The following is a 24,010-nucleotide window of genomic DNA, read 5'->3' as shown; positions in this document are numbered from 1 at the left end:
ACAGCTGCCTGCTGCTTGGAATGCACATCAACACAGTAATGTTTTGTAAACGTGTGTGGTGTAGACCACGTGGCTGCTCTACAAATGTCTTCCAAAGGAATGTTCCCCAGGAAAGCCATGGAGGCCCCCAACTTGCGTGTGGAGTGCGCTCTTGGGGGGACCGTTAAAGTACGTTTAGCTTTTTGATAACAAATCTGAATGCACTTAACGATCCATCTGGCTATTCCTGCCTTGGAAATAGCGTTGCCTTTGTGCTGAGCTGAGAAGGCAACAAAAAGTTGCTGTGTCTTTCTAAATTGTTGTGTTCTGTCAATGTAGTACATGAGTGCCCTTTTTACGTCCAACGTATGGAGCATTCTTTCCGCTACTGTTTGTGGGTTCTGAAAGAATGCGGGCAGTTCAATAGTTTGGTTGACATGAAACTGTGACACCACCTTCGGAAGGAACTTGGGGTTAGTGCGAAGCACTACCCTGTTTGAATGAATTTGTATGAATGGCTCTTGTATAGTGAGTGCTTGCAGCTCACTAACACGCCTGAGAGATGTAATAGCAGTGAGAAAGGCCACTTTCCATGTCAGGAACTGAATCTCGCATGAATGTAGCGGCTCAAAAGGTGGGCCCATCAGTCTAGTGAGGACCACATTGAAGTTCCACACAGGAGCTTGGTGTTCTGGGAGGAATGACTCTTTTCAGTCCCTCCAGGAAGGCTTTAATGGCAGGCACTCTGAAAACGGAGAGATGGTGCCTGTTCTGGAGATAAGCCGCTATGGTGGATAAGTGTATCCGAATGGAAGCGTAAGCTAGATTGCATTTGTAAAGATGTAACAAATAGCAGATGATGTTAGGAATGGAGGCATCTAGCGGGTCAATGTGATGTTCTGTACAGTAAATGACAAACCGCTTCCACTTTGCGGCATAGCAAGCTCGGGTAGTGGGCTTCCTTGCCTCTCTTATGATGTCCATGCATTCAGGAGGCAGGTTGAGATAGCCAAATTCTAAGACCTCAGGAGCCAGATCGCCAGATTGAGTTGTTGCGGATCTGGATGCTGAATGTCGCCATGGTTCTGCGTCAATAGCCTGGGAGTGAGATGCAGTCTTTGATGCGGTACCACGGAAAGGTCCAGAAACGTGGTGTACCATGGTTGGCGTGCCCACGTTGGAGCAACCAGGATGAGCGTCATCGAGTGTTGCTTTAGCTTTCTTGCCACCAGTGGAATGAGAGGCGCTGGGGGAAAAGCGTACGCAAATCTGCCTGACCAGTTCATCCATATCGCATTGCCCTGCGATTGTGGGTGAGGGAACCTGGCGGCAAAGCTTTGGCATTTTGCGTTTTCCCTTGTGGCAAACAGGTCTATCTCCGGATGACCCCACTGCTGGAAGTACGGGTGGAGTACTGAAGGATGTATCTCCCACTCGTGCATTTGATGGCTGTACCTGCTGAGCAGATCCGCCATCTGATTGTCCTTGCCTGGGAGGTGTTCCGCCATGAGGAAGATGTTCCTTTGAATGGCCCACTTCCACATGCTCTGAGCCAGATGAGACAGCTGTGGAGAGTGTGTTCCTCCCTGCTTCTGGATTTAGTACATGGCTGTCATGTTGTCCGTCCGGATCAACACGACTTTGTTGCACAGATGTACTTTGAAGGACTTGAGCGCCATGAAGATCGCCATCAACTCCAGGTAGTTGCTGTGCATCTTTTGTTGCTGCGTTGACCACAGTCCCTGCACCGTGTAGTGGAGCACATGAGCTCCCCACCCCATGAGAGATGCGTCCGTCGTTAGGATAATCTGTGGCACAGGCTCTTGGAACGGGCGGCCCTTGCAAAGGTTGTGTGGAGTCCACCAATGCAGAGAGTTGTATGCCCGACCGGTCACCAACACTAGGTCTTTCAACTGTCCTTGAGCCTGAGTCCACTGATGTGCCAAGCATTCTTGGAGCGGACGCATATGCAGCCTTGCGTGCGGGACTATGAAGATGCAGGAGGTCATCATGCCTATCAACTGCATGAACACTCTCGCTGGTAGGGAGTGTTGCGGTCTGAACCTTTGGATGAGTGACTGAATGCTGTCGATCCTCGCTTGGTTTGGCTGAGCTGTAGCAGTCAGAGTATTTATTGTCGCACCCAGATACTGCCGCACGTGAGAAGGCTGAAGGTGCGACTTTGGGTAGTTCAGTGAGAACCCCAGACTGTGAAGGAGGTGAATAGTGTGGGACATGTGTGCGGCGCACTGTTGTTCCGACTTTGCTTGAACCAGCCAGTCGTCTAGGTAAGGGTAGACATGTATATTTTGTCTCCTGAGGTGCGCCGCTACTGTCGCCAGACACTTGGTGAACACTCTGGGGGCAGTGGTCACTCCGAAGGGAAGGACCTTGAACTGATAATGCCTGTTTTTGATGGTGAACCTGAGGTATTTTCTGTGGGAGGGGTGGAGTGGTATGTGGAAATAAGCATCCTTGAGGTCCAAGGTTGCTAGGAAGTCCCCTTGGTTTAGCAGGGGAAGAATTTGCTGCAGTGTTAGCATATGAAAATGTTCTGATAGGATATACAGGTTGAGGGGGCGTAGATCCAGAATGGGTCTGAGGGATCCGTCCTTTTTCGGGATGAGGAAGTACAGGGAATAGACCCCTGTTCCTTCCTCCTCCACTGGTACGAGCTCTATTGCGCCTTTTTGTAGCATCACAAGAACTTCCTGCTGCAATAAGTGCAAGTGCTCTTCCGACACAGGACGTTGTCTTGGGGGAATGTTGGGTGGAGTGGATGTCAACTCCAAACAGTAACCGTATTGGATAAGTTTTCTCACCCACCTGTCTGTGGTGATGAACGTCCAGACTGCAGGAACTGCTGGAGTCTCCCCCGACAGGTGTTGGATGGTCGGGGGGCATTGACAGAGAGTCACTGTTTGTTGGCGGCAGAGGAACGGGAGTTGTTGTTGCCTCTGCCCCTGCCCTTGGCACTGTTTCCTCTGTAACCCCCTCTACCCTGCTTGGGGTACGAGGACTGCGCGCCACCTTTGGTGAAATGCGTCTGCTGTGCCAAGTGTCCTCTGGTAACACCACGGGTACTTGAGCGACGAAAAGTGCTCCCCCTGAATTGCTGAGACTGAAGCGCCCCCATGGATTTAGCTGTCTCATTGTCTTTTTTAATCTTCTCGAGGGTGGTGTCAACGTCCGGGCCAAACAGTCTGTCGGGATTAACGGGCTGGTTGAGTATTGTTGTTTGAATGTCAGGTTTAAACCCTGAGATGCGAAGCCATGCTTGACGCCTCAACATCACGCTAGTGTTAATTGCTCTAGCCGCTGTATCTGCAACATCAAGCGCACACTTAATTGCAGCGTTTGAAATGAGCTTGCCCTCCTGTATCAGCATCTCAGCTGCCTCTTTAAACTCATCTGGAAGGTGTTGAAGGAGCTGCTCTAGGGTGTCGTAATGCGCCCTATCATATCGTGCCAACAGTGCTTGTGTGTTCGATATGCGCCAGATATTGGCTGCCTGTGCAGCCACCCTTTTACCAGACGCCTCCAGCACTTTCAACTCTTTGTCTGGGGGAGGAGCTTCACCCGTCGTCTGGGAGTTCGCCCGTTTGCGGGCATTGGCGACCACTAAAGAGTCTAGAGGCAACTGTCCCCGAATATATGCTGGGTCTCCAGGTGCCGGTCTGTATTTCTTTTCAATACGTGGGTTCACCACTCTTGCCCTGGTTGGTTCCTTAAAGATTTCCGGTGCATGTTTGAGGACACCTTTTAGCATTGGAAGCGTTTTAACAGTTTTTTCTGCGGCAGAGAAAGTGTCAAACAAAAAATCTTCTTCCACCGGGTCGGCATGCATGTCCACATTATGATTTGCAGCCGCCCGTTCAAGCAAGGCATTGAATGCCGCTGAATCCTTAGTTGGGGACGTCCGTACACCATAAACCTGTGGGTCCTGTACCACTTGTTGGCCTCCCTGGTCACCAGTGTCCACCCATGAGTCCTGTTGCTCATCAGGGTCATTGTTATCTGGGAAATTGTACTGGTCATCGTCATCTCCCCCTGAAGCATTGGGAGAGGGTGATGGGCTCCTCCTTGGTTGAGGATGAATAGGTTCAACAAGGGCAGGAAGGTCCTGTGCTGGCCTTTTCTTCTTCAGAGGTATGACATAGGATTCCAATGGTTGGGAAGTAATCTTTCGCTTATAGAGTGTCAATGTTCCCATATCGGCGTCGATATAATGTTCAGATTCTTCATCTGAAGCTTGATGTCGACTCAAATGGCCACTTAGCATCGAGTGTTGTGAGGCCTCTGTGTCCTTTGACACCGACCGGGGTGCAAAGGCCTTCGGTGCCACCATCGGCGGCAGAGTGTAGAGGATCTGCGTGGGAGTCTTCTTCTGTGCGTCCACCAATTGTTTGGCTGACGGCGTGTGAGTCGTCGACGGCAAAGTCTTCTCCCGAATCCGTTTGAGGGAGTCGGTGACTTGCTCCGTGAAGGAAGCGGAGGGTTTAGTTACCGATGACCCATGCCCGTCACCATCGGAGGACCCCAGCGTCGACGAGGTGTCCGTGCGTACTGGAGCCTCCGACGCATCTTCGACCCTAATGGTTCGGGCCTCCTTCCTAGGCTTATGCGCCGATGCCGTTGGTTTTGGACCGGCTTCTTTGTGCCGTTGCGTAGGGCCTCCGGACTTTGGCTCGGGGCCCTTCGTCGACTGCGCTTCGACCGGGAGTTTGCTTGTCGGCGGCGCAGTCGCGTCCGATGGTTGTTCGACAGTCTTTGTGGACTTTGGTGGAGCAACCGTGCTCGACACGTGTTCGACGACCTTCTTTGAGGTCGGCTCCTTGGCCACCGTATGTAGCGGTGCCGGCTCGACAGCCTTCTTCGGTTTCGGAGCCACTGAAGGCAACGGAGCCGATGACGTAGCAGGCTTCTTCAGTTTCGATGGTACGTCGGCCATCTTTGTTGTGGTCGAATCCGAAGGTTTCTGTTTCGATATGCGCAATGGCGGCTCCGCTGATGTGTCCGTGGCCGGGCCAGAAGGCGGGCCGGGGATTGCGGTGCAGGGTCGTGGGTAAGGCCGAGTGGCGATCCCGTGACCTGAGCCTGAGTCATGTAACCTTCGGGGCATAGCTCTTCCTCCGAGCTATCTTCCGCGGCCCCATAAACTTCTTCGTCGTCCCCTACCTCCTCGACGTATTCCAGGTCTTGGCCCTCAACGGGTTCTCCGGAATCGGCCTCGACCTCCGTCGATGGTGGTGAAATCTGCAGACGATGGCTTTGGCCTTCTGCCTCGGGGTCGTCGAAGATGTCGTCGGGTGCCGGAGCCGCTCGCCGGGCCTCAAGGCGCGCCGCGCGCCGAAGCTTGAGCGTCTTCTTCGACCTGAACTTCGAACAGGCCATACAGCTGGCCTCGTCGTGTTCCGGCGAGAGGCATTTGTTACAGACTGGATGCACGTCGATGTGTGGGTACTTTGAACCACACACGGGGCAGAACTTGAACGGACTCCGTTCCATCGTAGTTTTGTCGGGGTCTTGCTGCGACGACAGGGCCTCGATGTCCGAAGAGTTACTCGACTCCGCAGAAGACCGACTCCTAGAGTCGGATGAAGCACGAGACCGAACGCGAACAATACCGACGAGTTAACAAAGGCCTTTTGGCCTTAGAAGTAGTTTTATTCGATTCCGACTAGGAGACGCCGAAATCACATCCGAACCCAATGGCGGAAAAAAACAATCTGGGGATGGAGTCGATGCCCATGCGCACTGTAGTCCAGGGGAGGAGCCACCTATCTCGTGATACTTCGAAGACTCTTCCAGGACAACAATGTGCAATCATCCGGACCCAACACTAGGCGGCGATCTATGCAATAGATATGAATTTAGCAGCTCACATGCCTCGAACATCAAAGTCCTCAAAAATGTTTGGATGACAACTACAAAGTAATGACGATACAGGAGAAAAAACATGTAGGAACATCTTTTGTTACATTTGGTGGATCATGAAACAAGTGTTTAGAAGAGTGGCTTTAATCTACTGAAATCTAATCAGGGATTAAAACAAAATATAGGCAGTTTTTTTTTATTTTGACTATTGGCTGACAGGATAGACTAGCAGATTTGTAGCTTCAAACAAGATACATTTTAACTTAAAATAAATGTGACAAATGCTAAAGCTTGGAGATGTGAGGCAAAGAATAAACTATAACTGAAGCGTCATGATGGTGTTGGCAGGGCCAAAACTATTGAGGTAGGTGTAAGACCATGCAGACATTTGATTGGTTTCAGTGGTGCCCAATTAAAGGAACATAAGCCCTTCTCTCAGCAAGATTCTCCCCATCTCACCTCCAGCTTTCCTGGGAAAAGGCTCTCAAATTTCTTCTGCAGGCTGAAAGTGAACGTCAGCCAGCCCATGTTGGAGGCTTCTCGACCCTGCCAGAAGTACACCACACACTGGAAGTCTTCTTCCGTCTGCTTCTCCTCTTCCTCTTCATCCTCATCCGCTTCCTCACCTTTCTTGCTCTTTTTGTCCTCTTCGTATTCAACAGGAACCCAGTACCTGAAAGACACAGGTGGGACAGTGACCATCTAAGTGAACAAATTGTAGAGATTGTAGAGATCCTAGAAATACTGGTGGCTGCCACAAACAGAAATCAAACAGCTGTCTCCGTCCGTGTCTCTGTCCTGAGGGTAGATTACTGCGAATTCTACTGATCTAAAGTATCTTTTCAGTCACCAAAGAGTTTGATATCCTTGGTGGCATGAGAGGACTGTGAAGCTATTTGTGTGCATAAAAATGAGAAAAAAGCCATTGAATTCAAGAGAGGGCAGGCAAGATGGCAGATAACATTCTTACCCTATTAATGGTCTGAAGTTTTAAGTGAAAGGCACAATGTGGACTTGGTTACCTAATGGATGCCATGGGCAGGAACAGCTGATGGATGTGATTGTTTAAGACTGTTGGCTGTGTGCTTGTTCATGCAACGGGAAATGCCTACAAGGCACCTAAGGCAGATTAAACTTCATCTCTTCTGAGCGTGTCCACTATGCCCCCTGAATCATCTTCAGGGAAAAGGGCAATAACCCAAACTTTGAAAGATCAGATCTACCCATCTAACCCCCTTCCTGTTACCTAGTTTACAAGACTTTGCAGCCCTAGGAGTGCAGAAGAGATGCAGATTAACAGTTTAGGATGGTCTGACCTTTTTGGGGCAGGGCCAAGTCTGATTTGCATATGCATTTACTGGAGCTGTAACGGCACAGTGAGCAAAATAATCATAGAGTGGTACTCGGCCTGGAGTAATTCAATATAATTTGGAATAATTCAAGTAATGAATTCCCCTTTTCCTCCAATACCGATATAGTGAAGCCTGATCTTCAGCCTATCAGCATGGGAAGTCACACAGCCCTTTGTAAAAAGGAGAACAGAAGTCTTGCTCATAGATTACATTAATATCCTTGCGGGAAAGCAAGTCCTGGGGTTAAACGTCTCCTGCAAAGAAAGGCCCAGCAACCCTAGGTCTGAGCAGGAGATGTGTCTATCCCTGAAGTTACCTATGACAATGTAGCTCTCAGTGAATTGGGGAATAGCGTGCCCTTCCCAAACAGTTACCTGCACAGGAATACATAGCAGTCCTGCGTGTGAAAGTGGCCAAAGTCTTCCTCTGGCAGACGAGCAAACTTCTTGCCCTCAAGAACAAAACCCTCCATGCCGTCCAAGTCCTCATTCCACTCCTCCATGAGTTGCTCAGCCTGGATACACCAGGGAAAGGAAAGGAAAGAAACCATTTTAGCAATTTCAGTCTCTTGGTAACATTCTTCATAGGTAATTGGTATTCTCCGAACATGTGGCTTTAATGGTGGTAACTCTCTGCCGCAGGCGCTAAAATAAAAATGATGTCGCTCACTGTTGTGTGTCGGTTCAGGGATACAAGACACAAAGGAACACACTAGTTACTCGAAAGAACAGGAACATAATCACTGGAAAACCAAAAAACTGGGTCTTCATATAAATAAAGCACAAATGATAAATTAAAGGAAAACTATAGGCCAATATTGTAAAACATAATTTTGCAATTTGCTTCAAGACTGTTGGGGTGTTTGTTTTGTGTGTCTATTAATGAAGCGCATCGTTGTTAGTCTGAATACAATCTACTCTACTGGGATCAACAACGGAGAAGACTGCATTAGGATCGAAAGAGAACATTAGCTGATTGATGTACAGAAGAGTTGTGTAGTTGCAAAGCCTGCACTTTGTAAAAATACACATTTTGCTACCACGAAATCCCAAGGCACAATGCATAAATGGCACATTAGGAGTCACAAGCGTCTTTGCTACTCGCAGAGTACACATTGTGACTCCTGCTATTCAGAAGGAGGAAGGGGTGTGAAAGAGGAACTCACTCCTTATGACTCACAATTAGATGTACCCATGCTGTGCAACCACAAACCACTGATGACATAGCAACTCTTTTGAAGCAGGGTAGTATGGTATTCTCAAACAGAAAGATGTCCATGAGTGACAGCTTCAGTTTGTAGATGTGAGCTTGGACACTGGTTGGAGGACATAGTGATCCAGGGGACAGCTGCATGCTCCCAAAAGCTCTTTGCAAAACAAACAGCCGCCCTTTCTATAGAATTTGCTAACAGAATCCGCTCTCTATAATATTAAGGGGGAAGGAACTTAAAAACCCTACTGAGTGGTATCTTTGTGTTGTGACGAATTGCAAGTGCCACAATGTAAAATATGTTTAGATTGCAAAACAGTCATTATGCAAAAACAGTATATGCTTTGAGAACTGAGAATGATATATCAGGCCCTACATGCTTTGGTTTCTCTTACCCCATCAGAATAGTATAATTGTGTAAAAAAAAACCAAAACATCATAATCCGAGTCCATTAACGCCCCCACTAAATCAAAGAGCACAACACACTGACACAAATGTGTGTCCCGCAATTTCTGTAATTGTGTTTTTCACCATCATTGCCCAGGTATTCTTGTGCGAGCGAAGTAGACCACTAATAGCTTCAGTCTCTGCCCCTCCATTCATAGAATTATATGTAAATTCCATCATGGTATCTCAGAACAAGTTATTCGTCTTGGCAGGCAGCTTCCACTCAACAGACATTCATCAGAATTTCAAGTCTGCACTAATAACATTGAAAATGGATTGTACTGTAGAAGTTAAATTTTTTCATGGGTGAGTAAGCCAATAAGGAGAGATGTCAGGAGTTAAATACAGCTCCAGCAGTCATTTGTGTGCAACTTGTAAAGTTAGACAATTGAATCATGAGGGTTAAGTCAATAAGTAGACAGTACTTGCTTTTCCCAATCTGAATATGCAATACATTTAACCGAGAATATCCTTTTCTCTCTGAACAATATATTCATTCGTGGCACTGAAAAATGACTCGCAAAGACAGATTAAAAACAGAGAAAAATATGTAGGTTTTGACAGTGCGTGTTCTAACTGGAAATGATATACTGCCAGTTTGTGACTGGGGATGGGTTGCTTTGCACAAGATAATAACATATGGAACATTAACTTATATGTTGTACTGCAATGTTCCTTGCATAGAAGAAGGTATCACAGGGAATCAATATTTTGCAAATAAACGAGCAAGCAAGTGAATGCGGATTCCATGTGTGCACTGAAGTTTTGGACTGTGCATGAAAAGTTAAAGAAGCCTTGTCTTAAGTGTAGGGAGCTTACTCTTCATGGGAGGCTAGAAACAGAAAGACAAAGTATTTTGGAGCCACCACTAACCTCAGACAAGGGCATTGGAGGCTGGCGGGGGAGGAAGAGTGCCGTAAGGTCAGCCTTCAGTTGGTCCTTCTTTTCAGCATCCTTCTTCACTTTGCCCGCCAATGGTTCCTTGTGTTGCACAGTCTCTGCATTACGTGTGTAGTCAACCTTCAGCACATCATCCCAGTTCTTAAATTTGGATTTAAACACCTGGGGGATTAAGCAGATGGTTGCAATAAAAATCCACAAGTATACAAGCGGATATTCAACTTTAATCAAAATTACATATAGATGGGTCGCAAGCTTCAGGAAATGATCTAAAAGAACCACATGTTAAAAAACATAGGTGACCCACACTGAGAACAAGGAGAGCAATAGGCGCTATAGACATGGGGGCCATCCTTGCATCTTAACTCCCCTCTCCCAACCTAATACATTCTCAAATGTGACAGATTAGACTGTGAAGTATTTTCAAGCAAGGTGTGCAGAACATCAGATTTAAGACAGCAACAAATTAAAGAATATCGAATAGGAGTGCACAGTGTTAGTCATTTAAGCTCATGCTGATCAAAACAGTGACCGTAGGAAGCCATATAGGTTAAAGAAAAAAAATGCTTAACAAAATAACTTGATTAGCTCAAAGGTCAATCTTCTATAGGAATAGGACCAGTGGAATGCATAATAAGGATGTTTATTTTTGTGATGTAGACGGGGTAATCGTTTGTTCAGCACTATGGGTAACGTGGTGGAATGAACACAAAGTACAATTCTACTGGGAGATGCTCCAATTCTTGGTGGTCAAAAATTGTCTCATGCGAGTATTCCAGTTCAGACTGTGGATTGAATCAGAAGAGGCGATAGACCTACATGAAAAGCAGATGCAGACCCTGTCTGCCAATTAATCGATTTGTTAAATAACTTTTTCGAGTCCCAGAACAGAAGCTGAAACCGCCCAGATACCTCTTACCTGACATTCTGTTCCCTCCAGGTTGCGGATAACCATAGCATGTTTGGGGCGGTGCAGCATGCTGCACACTTCCTGTCCTAGTTTCAGAGCTGCGGCACGGACAAGGCGCGAGGACTTTCTGCCAATCCAAATGAACACGTCCGACCAGCAGTCCAAGATATACACTGACTTGGTATCCAACAGACTCTGGACCTAGCAAGAGGTAAAGAGATATGCAAAGCATTATGTAAAATGTAATAGTAAGATAAAGCAACCGAACACTGCTTGTATGAGGCTTGCCAAGTCCTCAGAGGATACACCAGATAATCTGCACATCTCCCAGCTGCAACTGAACTAAAACTTACAATTTCTGTAAAATCTCCCCCTCCCCCTCCTCCCCCTACCCATCTCCCTCCCCCTCTTGGAGAGGATAGTGAAGCATTATATATATGGGCAGCAAAAAGGTGGGGTACACCTAAAAGCGATAAGATAGTGTAGCCCATGCACTCCATCAGAACACACCCCTAGGCAAAGAGTGAAAAAACACAGTTGTTTTGCTGCAGAGGGCAAACAATAAACTTGTATTACTTTTAAAATAGCAAATCATGCTGAGGAAGCAAGTACTCCATCCTTCATGCATGGTAAGAAAGTGACCAGAGCTAGATGAAGCAGACTAATGCATTCTCTGTAGATATCTATTATAACCTAAAGGTCAAGGTTTGCATCATAACAGGTCTCTGTAGCCTCATCTCCTTCCAAGTTCAATCAAATGAGTTCTAATGAGGTATGTCAGAGTACCCATGACAAGCGCTTATAGAGTATTTAGTATGTGTAGCACATATAACTATTTTATACGTTTACATGAATGTTTATTTCAAGTTTTGCCTACAGAATGTGGTAGCAGGGAGTTTTATGGAATTAAGCTGCACTCTTTGGCCGGACTCAGAATTCGCATTTACTGTAATCGAGTGTCAAAGACAAAACACAATATTTGTGTTCAAATATTATGTTTTGGTCCAGCTAGGTTCTTTAAGGACATTGATTTTGTGGCCCTAGTGTCACGATGCAACCACCATTTTAGGATTTTAGCCCAGTCTCTCTCAAGATGATAGAGGGAAGCTTAACCACATGAATGAATTGGATGTAATTTCACCCCTGCTAAGTTGCCCCACTGGTAAGTCTCACCCTAGAGGACCTTGCCAGCAAGATACTGCAAACTTAAAATGGGTAATAGTAACACATGACATTTGAAACTCTTCCAAACGACAAAGTGTGATATGACGTGCTTTATAAAAGTAACTTCTTGTTTACATTATACTTTCAATAAAATACCTTATTTTGAATAGAACTATTATATTCTACACCAGTGGGAACATAGAAATTCCTTGGTATCCATTTCTGGGCCTTCACCCTGCTGAACACAGGTTTCTACAACTCAGAATCTTTTTATATTCACAACTGCACAAAACACTGTGCAAGCATGCGCTTACTTAGGAAGGAAGTTTATCGTGATGTTTGCACGTAGCCATGAACTTACTCTACTTGGCGACACTAACCCAGGAAGCTTCAGACCTGGGCTAGAATGGCTGCCCCCTCTTGACAACATGTCTCGCTGCCTTGAAGCATCTGAGAAGACAGTGAAGACCATGGGCCCGATTCACAAAGATTTTGGAGCAACTTCGTTTTACAACTAAGTTGGCTTACACCTGAAATCAACGAGTAAGCCTGGAGTACTTCTAGCCTATTCCTGGAAGTCGGGAATAACATAAAAGAATTGCAAGAGTAAGCCGCCCCTACTCATAGCAAATTCTTTATGAAATAGGCCCCATAAATTAAGACTCCCTAATGTCTCACATCAAAAATGACACACAATTCCTGAGATGAAGATGATTGCTTTGACAGGGGAGGGAAATGGTACACAAGGAAGAGCACTGCAAGGATTATATAATGGCAGCACTGATGGATATCAATCTCTTCACTCTTTCCTAGAATAAGTAATCCTTTCCTCACTGTCTCAGGCTACAGATGTTACACTATGTACTATGAGAGGAGTCCTTGTTTCCCCATCATATGTTGTTGTTGAAAAAGGGATTCACGTGTGATTTTAAACACTACCAACATGTTTTTTGCAAGGGTTGTAAAACCTACTGTGACTTAATTCACTAAATTGCTCATTTAAGCTAGAGGCTAGAAAAGAGATGAATAATGAGAAGTCAAGGTAAAGCCTGTCCCACCTCCTTTCCATTGACACCACCATAGATAAAAGTTTCTGCCTCCACTATCACCTATTGAATGAACACTTGTACCCCTCTGCATTCTCACGATTTTCTTCTAATCACCCGATTTCCAAGACTGTGGTTTCCGGTGTTCGGACTCCAATTCCATGACGCAACCTCAGGCATAAAAATCACAGCAGCTCATTCGTACTCATTCAGAAGAGCCTTACCAGTCTCATCTCTGGCGACAGATCGATCTTCGGCCTTTGCTTGTGCTCTACAGACAGTTTGTAGTTGATCTGTGGGAGTTCCAGATATCCCAGCCCCAAGCCAACCTGAGGGAACAGCAGCAATAGAGTAAGAGTGGCTCTGTCAATAGTCAGGCCTCCTGAAAGGAAGTAGAAAGCCCAACTCTCGGAATCTGCACAGTAACAGGTTTTCTCTGCAGGATACCAGAATCTATACAAAACCATTTGATTCCCCATGACCGAGCAGGTTCTCAGGATTGCTAGAGAAATACTTGCTGTACCTTTTAGTATGAGGTCAGTCTATGATCCGGACACAAACATAGTCTTTAGAATTCGCTATATGTTTTCAAACGCATCTTATACGACTTCACCAGGGTATGGGTGCGGGTGGAAGAAGACAGTTTAGGGAGATCAGAACTTTGAGGAAAGTTTTTCTTTCAAGCTTCTGGCTTTAATTGCAGTACTGCACTATGTAACACTCAGGCCAAATAGACCGCAGTGCTCCCTCAGGCTTTATATAGTTTGTGCATAGTTCGACTGGGGGTGAGAGCAAGGTCTTTCAAGCTTGTTCATCAAAACCCTTCAGTACCACACAAAAGTTTGATTTTCCATTCCGTGCTCAGCTTGGCAGACGGGTAGAGCGGTGTTTTCTCCCTTAAATGCAAACGCACAGTTGTTCTGGTGTCAAAGTAGTTTATTTTCTCCCTTACTGTATACAACTTGTGCTCAAACTAGTCAGTATATCGTGTGACCGCTCACACCTTGTACATAATAGGTCCAACTCGGTCAATATCTTCTCCAAGTATTGTAAGACGTAGGTATGACTGAGGCAGTAAGTCATCATACACATGCAGACAGGATGGAGAGATTTAGGTTGCATGTAAAAACAGACTAGTAACACAACAGATTGCAAAAGACACCAAGAGCCAAAATATCAGCCTATACATAAATATGTCACTTCAAAATAATATGATGCAGTTAAACCCACTAAGCAGCTTCTGGTAACAAGTTTGCTAGATCTGGAATTAGACAAATAAATGAACTTACTCCTACAACATGTGGAAATTAGGCTGGCTGAATTTACAAACAGGGTGAATACCTTGCAGGGAGATATGTACGGAAGGTGCTATTTTGGTAGTCTATTGTTTTGCAGTTTATCTTTTCAGATGGAACTGGGGATGAGGTGCAGTACAACTACAGCCTAGGGAGGATTATGTGAGATGGGGGGGGGGTCTGTGTTCTTCTCTATATCGCCTTGCTGATTGGAGCAGCATGTGTGCTCTTCTATACCATGAGTCGTAGTGGGTAGAGTGCATGCTCTCCCGTACCTTGTACAGCTTGGGTCGAACTGGCTTGAAATCCTCAGGCACGCTGCACTGGATCTCCTCAGGCTGCCCTCCCAGCACCTCCCAGAACTCAGGCGTCTCCTGGCTTTGCACCAGCAGGGTGATCTCTGCCTTTCCCTTCCGCTCATTCTTGTTTATCTTCTCAGCAAAGAGCCTGAAATAAGGGCACATGTAATACAAATTCCACTATGCTCTCCAAGATCAAACTTATACAAAATTAAGGAACAATAATCGCCTCATGTACCAGTAAACATGCAGAGCTGCTAATACAGACACAATTGGGCTAACATATAGGAGGAAACATCTGTTGTATAGGCTTCAAAACCCCGACACTAGGCAATGGAGGGCATCTCTTTAATCACATATCTGCACACTTGATGAGATATGCTTCACAACTATGAGGGAAAAATCTCACAACCTCAGCAAACAATGCAGTTCCAGTATGCAAATAGATTTTGCACCTTTTCTCACACAGCTCCTTGTTTTTCCTATCAATTCGTTATCCACTAAAAAAAAGATGATCATTCACGTATCACTACACTTGAAATAGGTCCTTGTGGAAACGTTCCTTTTGACCCCTATGAGTAAGTACAGATTTTTCATTTACGTTTGTAGTCAAGCGATATTAAACCAGCAGCTCTTCCTGTATGTCCACAGCAATAGGCCCAGATGAAATACCATCATTATACTCTGGTCCAGCTACTAATTTAGTATCTTTTTTTCCTCTGATCTAATGCGGTGCTTCAACATTTAGGAGCGTTTAAAACTACAATGCAAGGCCACCAGGCTTCCTTCCCTCTCTTATCAACAAGCAGACATGACAGCATGTGTAAAATCAAGAAGGCAGCAAAAAAACCTGATAACAGACTGCAGCAATAACACTGGGATGGAAGGCTGGATGACAATGCAGATAAAGTAATATAAATACGATAGCCATTTGCCTGTTTTTTAAACCTTAAACCTTCCTTGGAAAGTAAGCTGAAAGGAAACTGGACAAAAGCAGCTTCTGAATTAGAAACGGTAATGGAGTAATCTAGTATTTTTATATATTCACTTCACGTTTCACAATTTGTCCATACACCCCTCTTCAAATCTCTTGTAAAATCCAGCAAAATAGCTCAGCAGGGTGGGCACCCACTACAGAGATGTGTGTACCGTTCACAGGTTCAACACCGAAGAGCCCAACTCAGAAGGTGATTTTTCTCAGTTAATAAAAAAATGTGGTTACAGTTACACATATTATTTTATTCCTCAAGAGACCATTCAGTGAAGTTTTTAAAGAAATGTTGTGAATACTTCACACCCCTGAGACCTTAAACTGAAACCACCCCCAACACCACCCATCAGAAACCAAACTGCCTTTTAGAAGCCCAAGTAACCACAGACTAATTACGCAAATAGAAAAGAGACAGGAGGAAAAGCACAAAACGTCACGAACTGTGCAAATACCATCTGCCTCTTCTGTGAAGTTTATTATATATTATACATAAAGTGTAATTCCAAATCTGCCCTGTAGGAGATTATCACTACTCAGCACAATTAGTTTAGAGAGACAGAATTGTAAAGCAAAAAATATTTGCCAATTTGCCATATTTTTTCAGGATATGTCAGCATCACTTATGTGCAATGCAAGGGTTGATTTGCTGTTCAAATACACTTACAACCTTTAAATAAAAAGATGTTGAGTTAGGGAGCACATTTAGTTAAAAACTGCCCTGCTACGCTACATCATGTACCTGCATCAGCCATAGACAAGTCTTTTCAAAGCTCATCTGCGAATACCTTTTGTCGAAAGTGTGCATCCTATATAACACCCAGAGTCAGCCCCATAAGGGCACCTTGGATTACGGCATCATCCTTGCACTAGACCCCACATCATTATATGGCATCACTACAATAAATTAGACTATTCCATCACACATACACACCATGCAATCCCCCCCACCACAACACCTTATCCTCTTCCATATGTTGCCACCTATTAATGGCCACTCATAGCACCCACCACACCATACAGCACAATCCTCAACATGCCATAGGACACAACTCTTCCTCATAGGCAACATTCCCCATTGGAAGTAGATGGAACATGTAAATAGGCCAGTACACTAAACTGCTGATCACACCCTGACCCTTGACCTAAGCCAAAGGCACCGACTGAAAAGGATAGCGCCAATAAGTGCTAACAGATCAAGTAACTGGCTAACAATGTGTAAACATAAAATGAAATAGCAGCACATGCTTTATACAGCTTAAAGCCTTGAAAAAGATCAACACTTTTTATTCATCCAGATCAACCTTTCAGGGCAGTATCTCCCTCTAGTTCGCACCTCCACATCTTTCTCCCCACCTGCACTCTTGCCTTGGGAATGGCCCTCAGCTGGGGATGCTGAGCCATAGAATTCAGAGACCACGGATTGCTCTGAACAAAGCCACCAGTCTGAATAACACTAGTTTGATGTTGAGTAGATCAGAATACGTTTTACCTGGCTTTTGTCGTACCACTCAGGGTAGCTTTGGCCCCTCTCCAGATATAGATGTTCAGACCATGGTCGAGCAGGAACACAAATCTAGAAAACAAGGGAGGGATTAAAGGAAAATGACAGAGGTCAATGCAAGTGGTTGTCAGAAATGTAGCACAGAGTGTAGAGGGAGTGTGATTGGATCTCTGTTCCTTCGCAAATCAGTTTAAAACATTACTAGTACATGAAAACAAAGGAAATGTGATTTACTTGTAATTCGAATTTTCCATTGAGGGCATATTCATTGGATTAATTGACACTGAATATCTCTGTAATATGTTGGAACTGTAGAACACAAACAACGTCTATCTATAAGAGTATTGTCACAATTAAAAATTAAGAATATTTTCACAGATTCAGACTTGAAGAAATATTTTTACAGTTTGCCTTAAAAGGGAAAATGAAAGAAACTGGGAAGCCCGGCTGATCTCTTGCCTCGGGATGCAATGTATTAACACTTGAAATGCTGTTCATTTTGATACATCTGTGACTCCAGTAAGATGTGAATTCAGATACATGTCCATTCCTTTCCTAGAGAGGCGGGCGCGGTGTCTTTAAATCCAATGAACATCTCCATGTGAAGACCCAGGGTTACAAGTAGGTAACATTGGCTTCACGAATAAATAATATTGATAAACCATGAAAAAGAACATGATGTTGCTCAATAGCAGGACAAGGTAAATAGGAATTTAGGGGAAAGTTTAAGTGGAACATTTTCAAGACAAATTTCCTACAGGGGTTTGAGTGGAGTACGCATCTGCTGTGGAATCAGAGTTTAGACGGTAGTGTCTTGCAAAGATCTAGACTGCTCATGTAGCTACAGAGAGACAACTGTGGCTGTCTTGCATCTGGTTAAATGGTCCTTTGATCTGTCCGGATGATTCCCACTGGCATTTTACAATCCCTGGTGCTGTGGACTGCGTAGATATTCCTTAGTGTCTGTCTGCAGTTAGTGCCATAAATAAAGCATCTTGTTCACACTTTCTAATCTCTTTATTCCTGGCCGGATACTACAGGGACGCATCTCACATCCAGCGTTTCAAAATGTCTCTCCATTATGGACGTGCTTTCAGAAAGAAAGCAGAAGAAAGAATGATTACATGGCAAATTGAAATGTCCCTTTGGGAGGAATAGAGAGGTGGGTTGGGGGCTTTCTCAAAGAAAACGTAATCTTAAGGCATATTATGTAGAGCTCATGATGGGCTGAAGTGGTAGGTCATGTCTGTTAGAACAGACAGGACAAGAAAATGCAGAAGGTCCTTCATTAGTTAATTTTAACAAAAAGAACATTTTTGAAATTATATTTCTGAAAAATATGATCGTAGCCAGATAAAAGTTTGTTTAACAAAATGGTCATGGAGATTTAGCCAAATAAAATAGTGAGGATAGAACCATCTGAAACTCTGGGTGTTTGACTTCTCAGGTCACCAGATGCAGAATGTTTTCTACTTGAACATTCAAGTCAGGTCTAGTGTGACAGATGTGTCGCCTCTTTCAAAACTGAAATGCTGTCTGCAGGGCAGTTCAAAAGGGTATCCTGGAAACCATGCAAACAGGTGCCAGGACTGGGCAGGTCTCCCGAGCCGGCAACCAACCGCAACCCCCATTTAGGTGTGGGCATCCTGCGCCATAGCTTATGGAGCACTGCTAGGGCTCCCTTAGGTCATGATCAAATGGGCTGTTTTGGCTATTAAGTCATAGTCGCTACTTTTCCCTGAAAGATAGTGGCCCCATCTAATCTTTTAGAGGGCCAATGGTACCCCTCTATTATTTCATTCCACTCTCGTGCACTACACCACCACCACCTCTAATTTTGGTCCTGATGAAGCGATCCTTTGGACAGATATAGGCGTGAAAAATGTCGACCTGATTAGTTACCTGGGCACATTGCGCCTCAGTTAGTAACTCCCAACCTACAGGTTGTTTTATTCTACCAAGGGTACCTTCTCATTAAAATTTCTCTAGGTATACCCTTAGGTAGTTTTAACCTCACCACACGCTCGACATCACTTTACCTTAGGACTCTACCCACACATCCACATGCACCCAACGGCAGTTGTCTAAAAGATCTCCGTCAAAGTGACCCTTCGGGGGACCCGTAGAGCATTGCACCGCCGACCCGACGAGGAGCAATCGTCCAATGATGAAGCATGACATCCTTCCGGGTGTGTGAGGGCAACAAGAGGCAATAATTGTCCTTTCTGAGCACTTACCCTCACTCCTCATACTGAGTCCGCGACCTAGCACTTTTCCTTACTATCTGTACAACTCTTTCTGGAACAGTGCCCCACTTTGTGTTGACTCTATCCTGGAAACCAGGCACCCTAATTCTGGAACAGAAGGCTGTATGACAGTAACCTAGTTTGAGCTCTGAAAATGAAATCCAGCTTGCACGGAAATCTCAGTTAAGGTTCTTTATTGAGGAACAGAAGCAGATATATTTTTGAAAGATTTATTATGGGAGGACTAAGGCTTTCACTAGCCCTGGCCAAACTACAACTTAGCTGCACAACTACAGTGGGTGGCATGTTGGACAGCAGACCGTTGGTATCCTGAGGCACAACAATTACAGGAGATGAGGGGTGAAATGTTGCTATTAATCAAGCTACTCACACATACTACTTGAGAGCTTGGAAACGATGTCCTCATGGCGGTGGCTAACCATTGTTGGCACAGAGTAGTAAGCAAAACTAAAGAGGTGCCAGCCTACATCCTCTTTCTTCCCTTATGGAGAATGTCAGAACTCAGGTAAGATATGTAAATGTGCACACCTGCACAGAGGCTGAAATTGCAATTATAAGGGGCCCAGATAATGGAGTCTAACGCCAGACTTTCCAGTCCATACAACAGGAATAGCCTATTCCAACCAGACAATTTATAACATTTAACACACTGACCATGGTGATCAAAAATGCATGAACTCCAGCTATGAAAACTCCTGCTCATACAATGCTGGAAGCAATGCTGGAGCTGGGAACTACAAGAAAAGCCTTAACCATGTCATACTCGGCACTGCAATAGATGACAACTCCAAATTCACAAGCTTTAAGGGAGAGGTGGGTAACAGATATCTGATCATGAATGAAAACTAATTGTTGCAAATCCAAAATCAGTATCTATAAATGCCAAATTCAAACCAATACTATATACCACATCACACGTGACCCATAATCAGCAGCATAAAATGTGTCTCTTAACTGCCCAAGGCACTCACCGACTTAGGCCATTTTAAAGCATATATTCTGGTCCTGAAACAAAATAAACCTTTTCGGGAACCATGTGATACAGGTAATATAGGTGTTATCTGAACACAAGCTAGAAAACAACCAAAAACCTTTTCGGCTGGATCTGTTAACTAACACAAAGAAAAAGAAGTGTGAAGTTGACATATCTGGTATTTATTCTAACAAAAAAGTTACTAGCCCAAGTGATCCTTAAACAGAGGCAGCAAAACACACCCACATATGTAACCACCTGGGACACCATACTTACAAACCTAGCACAAGATAATGAGGAGGCCCCCAACCTTCAGGTAATATATATAATCATTAGTGAACTTGTCTCAAGACAGTATACAATGTTATAAAAAAATATAACTGAACAGAAACCCTAAAGTAATTTTTTCAATGTCTTAATTTTAGTTTTTTAGTGTACAGAAAACAAAAATCAAGAAGGGAGAAAATGCTCACCATACAACAGGGGAGAAGTCGGGTATACACAGGTTGCCCTCGGTACAGGGCTGTTACATGGCCAGAGTAACAGAGACCATTAGGATAATAGACAATACGACGTGTACAGTTTATTTCAGGTAGTAAGATCTGCCACCTCAGCAGGGAACTGTATGTCTTAATGTTTTAGCCAGCTCCCTCGACCTTAAAAAACGTTTGTTGATAACCTCTACTTCGATATGTGACCCTCTCCGCCACCATGGAAAAGACCATCCAGACCTCCATTCTCCCCTCTCATTGTCGGGACCTCGGGGGCCCACCCAATTAGACGATTCATTGCGTTTGGCCACCACAAGCCCCAAATTACAAAAGAGGAATTTCGCTGATGGACATCCACATCTCCAAGAAGCTCCCTGTAGAACATATTTGGGTTCCAAAGGGATTCACCCCCAATCACCCTACAGTGCTCCCCCACTACCTGTGACCAGTACTCCTGCAGAAACCCTAAACTTAATCATCTACCAGCACCATTCCCTTCCTGCAGATATTTTCCACTGCCAACGCACGCAGTAATGATTGCTTTCAGACTCCTTGCAAGCATAGCAAAATATATATTTAACATAAATGTGGGGCAACTGTACTCAAAGTGTTATGTATATCTACAACCTGAGTATAGAAAAGTCCTAGAAAGTACTAAGGGTCTCTGTTTCAGATCTATATGCAAATTAATCAAATTCTTACATATCGTGACATGCATTATTTAAATAGATGATCACAGTGAAAAGTGCTATTGTGATGTAACAAGTTTATGATTGAAAATTAATTTTAAAAAAGCTTCTTCATTGAGAAAAAATGGAATCCTCCAATGGTGATCCTAATGAGGTACAATCAGGATCATCACCTCAGGGATTGTTTCAACTAGATAAACACCTTCAGTATTAGTGGAATCAGAGAAAAAAAGAGTAAATGATGATGCCTACCATTTTACCAAAAATAATTATTTGACCAGATTAATGGAACAGTAGGTTGTAAGAGGGTGAGCCTGGTTTCTGCAAGTCAAAAAGTTTTGGAACTTCAGGAATGCAGTAAACAGTTAGCTGTTCTGAACTGCATATCATTTTTAAATGTGTGTTCTGAACAACATGTGACTTCATATTTCGGTTCTGCCAATGTTATAATGCCCATTTCTTTATTGTTGTGAATATATCGATTGGAAATGTATTTTTAGGAGTTAAGGCTAAAGTCTTGTGAAAAGCTGTAAACAGTTCAATCCCAAATATATTTGCTCTAAGAGTCAACTGTCCTACTCTAACTAAACAGGTTCTGCGATCTGATAAAGCTCATTCTGTTTCAGCACCAACAGGGCAGCACCAAGTAGGTGGTGTAGGTTTGGGTAAAAACTACATATAAACACAACATAGCAAGAGTAGGTACAAGGGACTAAATACATCCTGGGAGCACACCTTTAGCAGAACTGAGGATGAATGAGGTCCTTTAGACTAAAGTCAGATGAGAGCAGAGACCTCTGCACTGACTCCAAGACTGAAGCAGCTGAAGCAGGTAAAGATTTGGGAAAAGCGTGAGAATTAAGGGAGTAGTAGATGTCAGTCATGGGGCAAGAGCATATGTGGTGAGACAGGTCTTGAGGAGTGCGGGCAACAGTCAAAGACTCGACAGAAGTGTGGAGGATGGGCTGGGAGTATGTTTGCTACAAAAGAGGAAATGTAGGTAAAGATGTATTACATTATGTAAGTGTTGGAAACACAGGACAAAGAATTGGTTTCATATAATGATAAATATCAAGAGGAAATTATTATTTGGTCCTGTTCTGTTGTAGGAAAAAAGACTACCTAAAAGACTTCCTAATAATCCATCAAATAAAAGTATAGCTTTCATATATGCTGCCTCAAATTTGGGATGTGGGTGGTTCGTATATGCCTGGCAACTTTCTTTGTACTACAGTATCATAGTAAATCATAAGACTCTACATCTACGAGCACAACAATCATGGCATCTATTTCTTAATTCTGAAGAGTCTCTGCAGTGGTACACAGAAAGTGTTTAGGTGAGATCAGGAGATGTTCTCTAGACTGAAGATGGCCAACTTCTTGAATGAAACTAAAGAGATTAGTCAAACAAAGACAATAAGCTAAAAAAAAGAAAATAAACTTTTAGGGTAGGGTGCATCTGTGCAGAGCGGTCTTTGTGATTCAATGCAGATGGTGGGTTAGGTTATGTAGCAAAGAGAAAACCTTCATCATCTTTTCCTAAGTGACACAGGATCTCTACGCAGGGTCAACAGGGAGCAGATTTTTCTCAGTGTTGCAAGTGTGACACCGTATACCTGACTACTGGATCGCTGTTAAAATAGCTTACAATCAAGCACACTGCAACTCATTCTTTGAAAGGGGCATCCAACTCACTATTTATTTCTTTAACAGTGTTGAGCTCTGTAGACTGGACACGGATATGTCCTGTATTTTTGTATTTTCCCTTTAATTGAATGGCATTTTCAATCTCTTGTTTTTTTATGTTTTTTGTACCGTCCTGTGTTTGTATGGGAGAAAGGCATGGGCATGAGGATATCACTGGGGGTTAGTGGTGAAGAGCAAATGAGTCACAGGCAGAATTGTAAAATGTTGTCAGAACAAACTTTGGGGAATAAGCACAATAATTCAGGACACAGTCCAAACAGAGACCCAAGGACTGCATACAATGTATTTTTATTTCTAGAATCCTCACATTACAGTTTCTTCAATCAAATCTAATCTAAAGGACAATACACTTCCATAATAGAAACTCAGGTTCTCTTAAATGGTCTGAACAGGACAAAAATTTCAGTACAGCTAAGCCAACACAAATGTCTTTTGTCTTAAGGTGTAACCTCAGTGTTCACTGACAGTTTATCTGCTTGGGCCCCGTCCGCAGAATCTGCATGCTAACCACCATCCCTCGCTTATAATAAAAATACAAATACATTGTATTGTAATTTAGGCTTCACAAATGTATTACGTGAACATATCACCTCAGCAAAAACGTATGTTCTGACCTTATTAACGTTCTATCTGAAGAACCTCAACAACGTCCGATCTATAGAGGTGGATAGATTCGTCAGTTCAACTGTTCCTATAATCCCAATGCGGCCAATAAAGGGAGCAACCTGCCACATTGGGAAATACAGGGCAGAACACCTTCTAAGAGATCCCTAATTGTTGCTAAACTCCGTACTTTAAGCTGTGTGAATTACTGAAAAGGATACCAGAAAAAGAAAATCACCCACACATTGCCACGTGCAGCAGGAAACCTGAGGTACAGCCATACTGAGTGGAGTACAGCACAACATTTTG

The 24,010-nt window shown here is 44.0% G+C and overlaps 1 protein-coding gene across 2 annotated transcripts in view; it reads right to left on the bottom strand.

The window, feature by feature from the left end:
* The window catches only part of FLII (FLII actin remodeling protein), a 244,281-nt gene that overhangs the window by 47,677 nt on the left and 172,594 nt on the right, over nucleotides 1-24,010 (bottom strand). For both annotated transcript variants that reach the window (XM_078665183.1, XM_078665182.1), the window contains exons 17-23: nucleotides 16,960-17,043; nucleotides 14,456-14,627; nucleotides 13,110-13,214; nucleotides 10,685-10,876; nucleotides 9,739-9,927; nucleotides 7,583-7,722; nucleotides 6,316-6,529 (exon numbers count right to left, since the gene is read on the bottom strand). In XM_078665183.1, coding sequence (XP_078521309.1) covers nucleotides 6,316-6,529; nucleotides 7,583-7,722; nucleotides 9,739-9,927; nucleotides 10,685-10,876; nucleotides 13,110-13,214; nucleotides 14,456-14,627; nucleotides 16,960-17,043 — 1,096 coding nt within the window. The remainder of the gene's footprint in view (nucleotides 1-6,315; nucleotides 6,530-7,582; nucleotides 7,723-9,738; nucleotides 9,928-10,684; nucleotides 10,877-13,109; nucleotides 13,215-14,455; nucleotides 14,628-16,959; nucleotides 17,044-24,010) is intronic.

Source organism: Lissotriton helveticus, chromosome 10 (assembly GCF_964261635.1).
Source record: "Lissotriton helveticus chromosome 10, aLisHel1.1, whole genome shotgun sequence".
NCBI classification, from domain to species: domain Eukaryota; kingdom Metazoa; phylum Chordata; class Amphibia; order Caudata; family Salamandridae; genus Lissotriton; species Lissotriton helveticus.
Note: the sequence above shows the minus strand (reverse complement) of the source record. Positions and strands in the feature narration are given on the sequence as shown.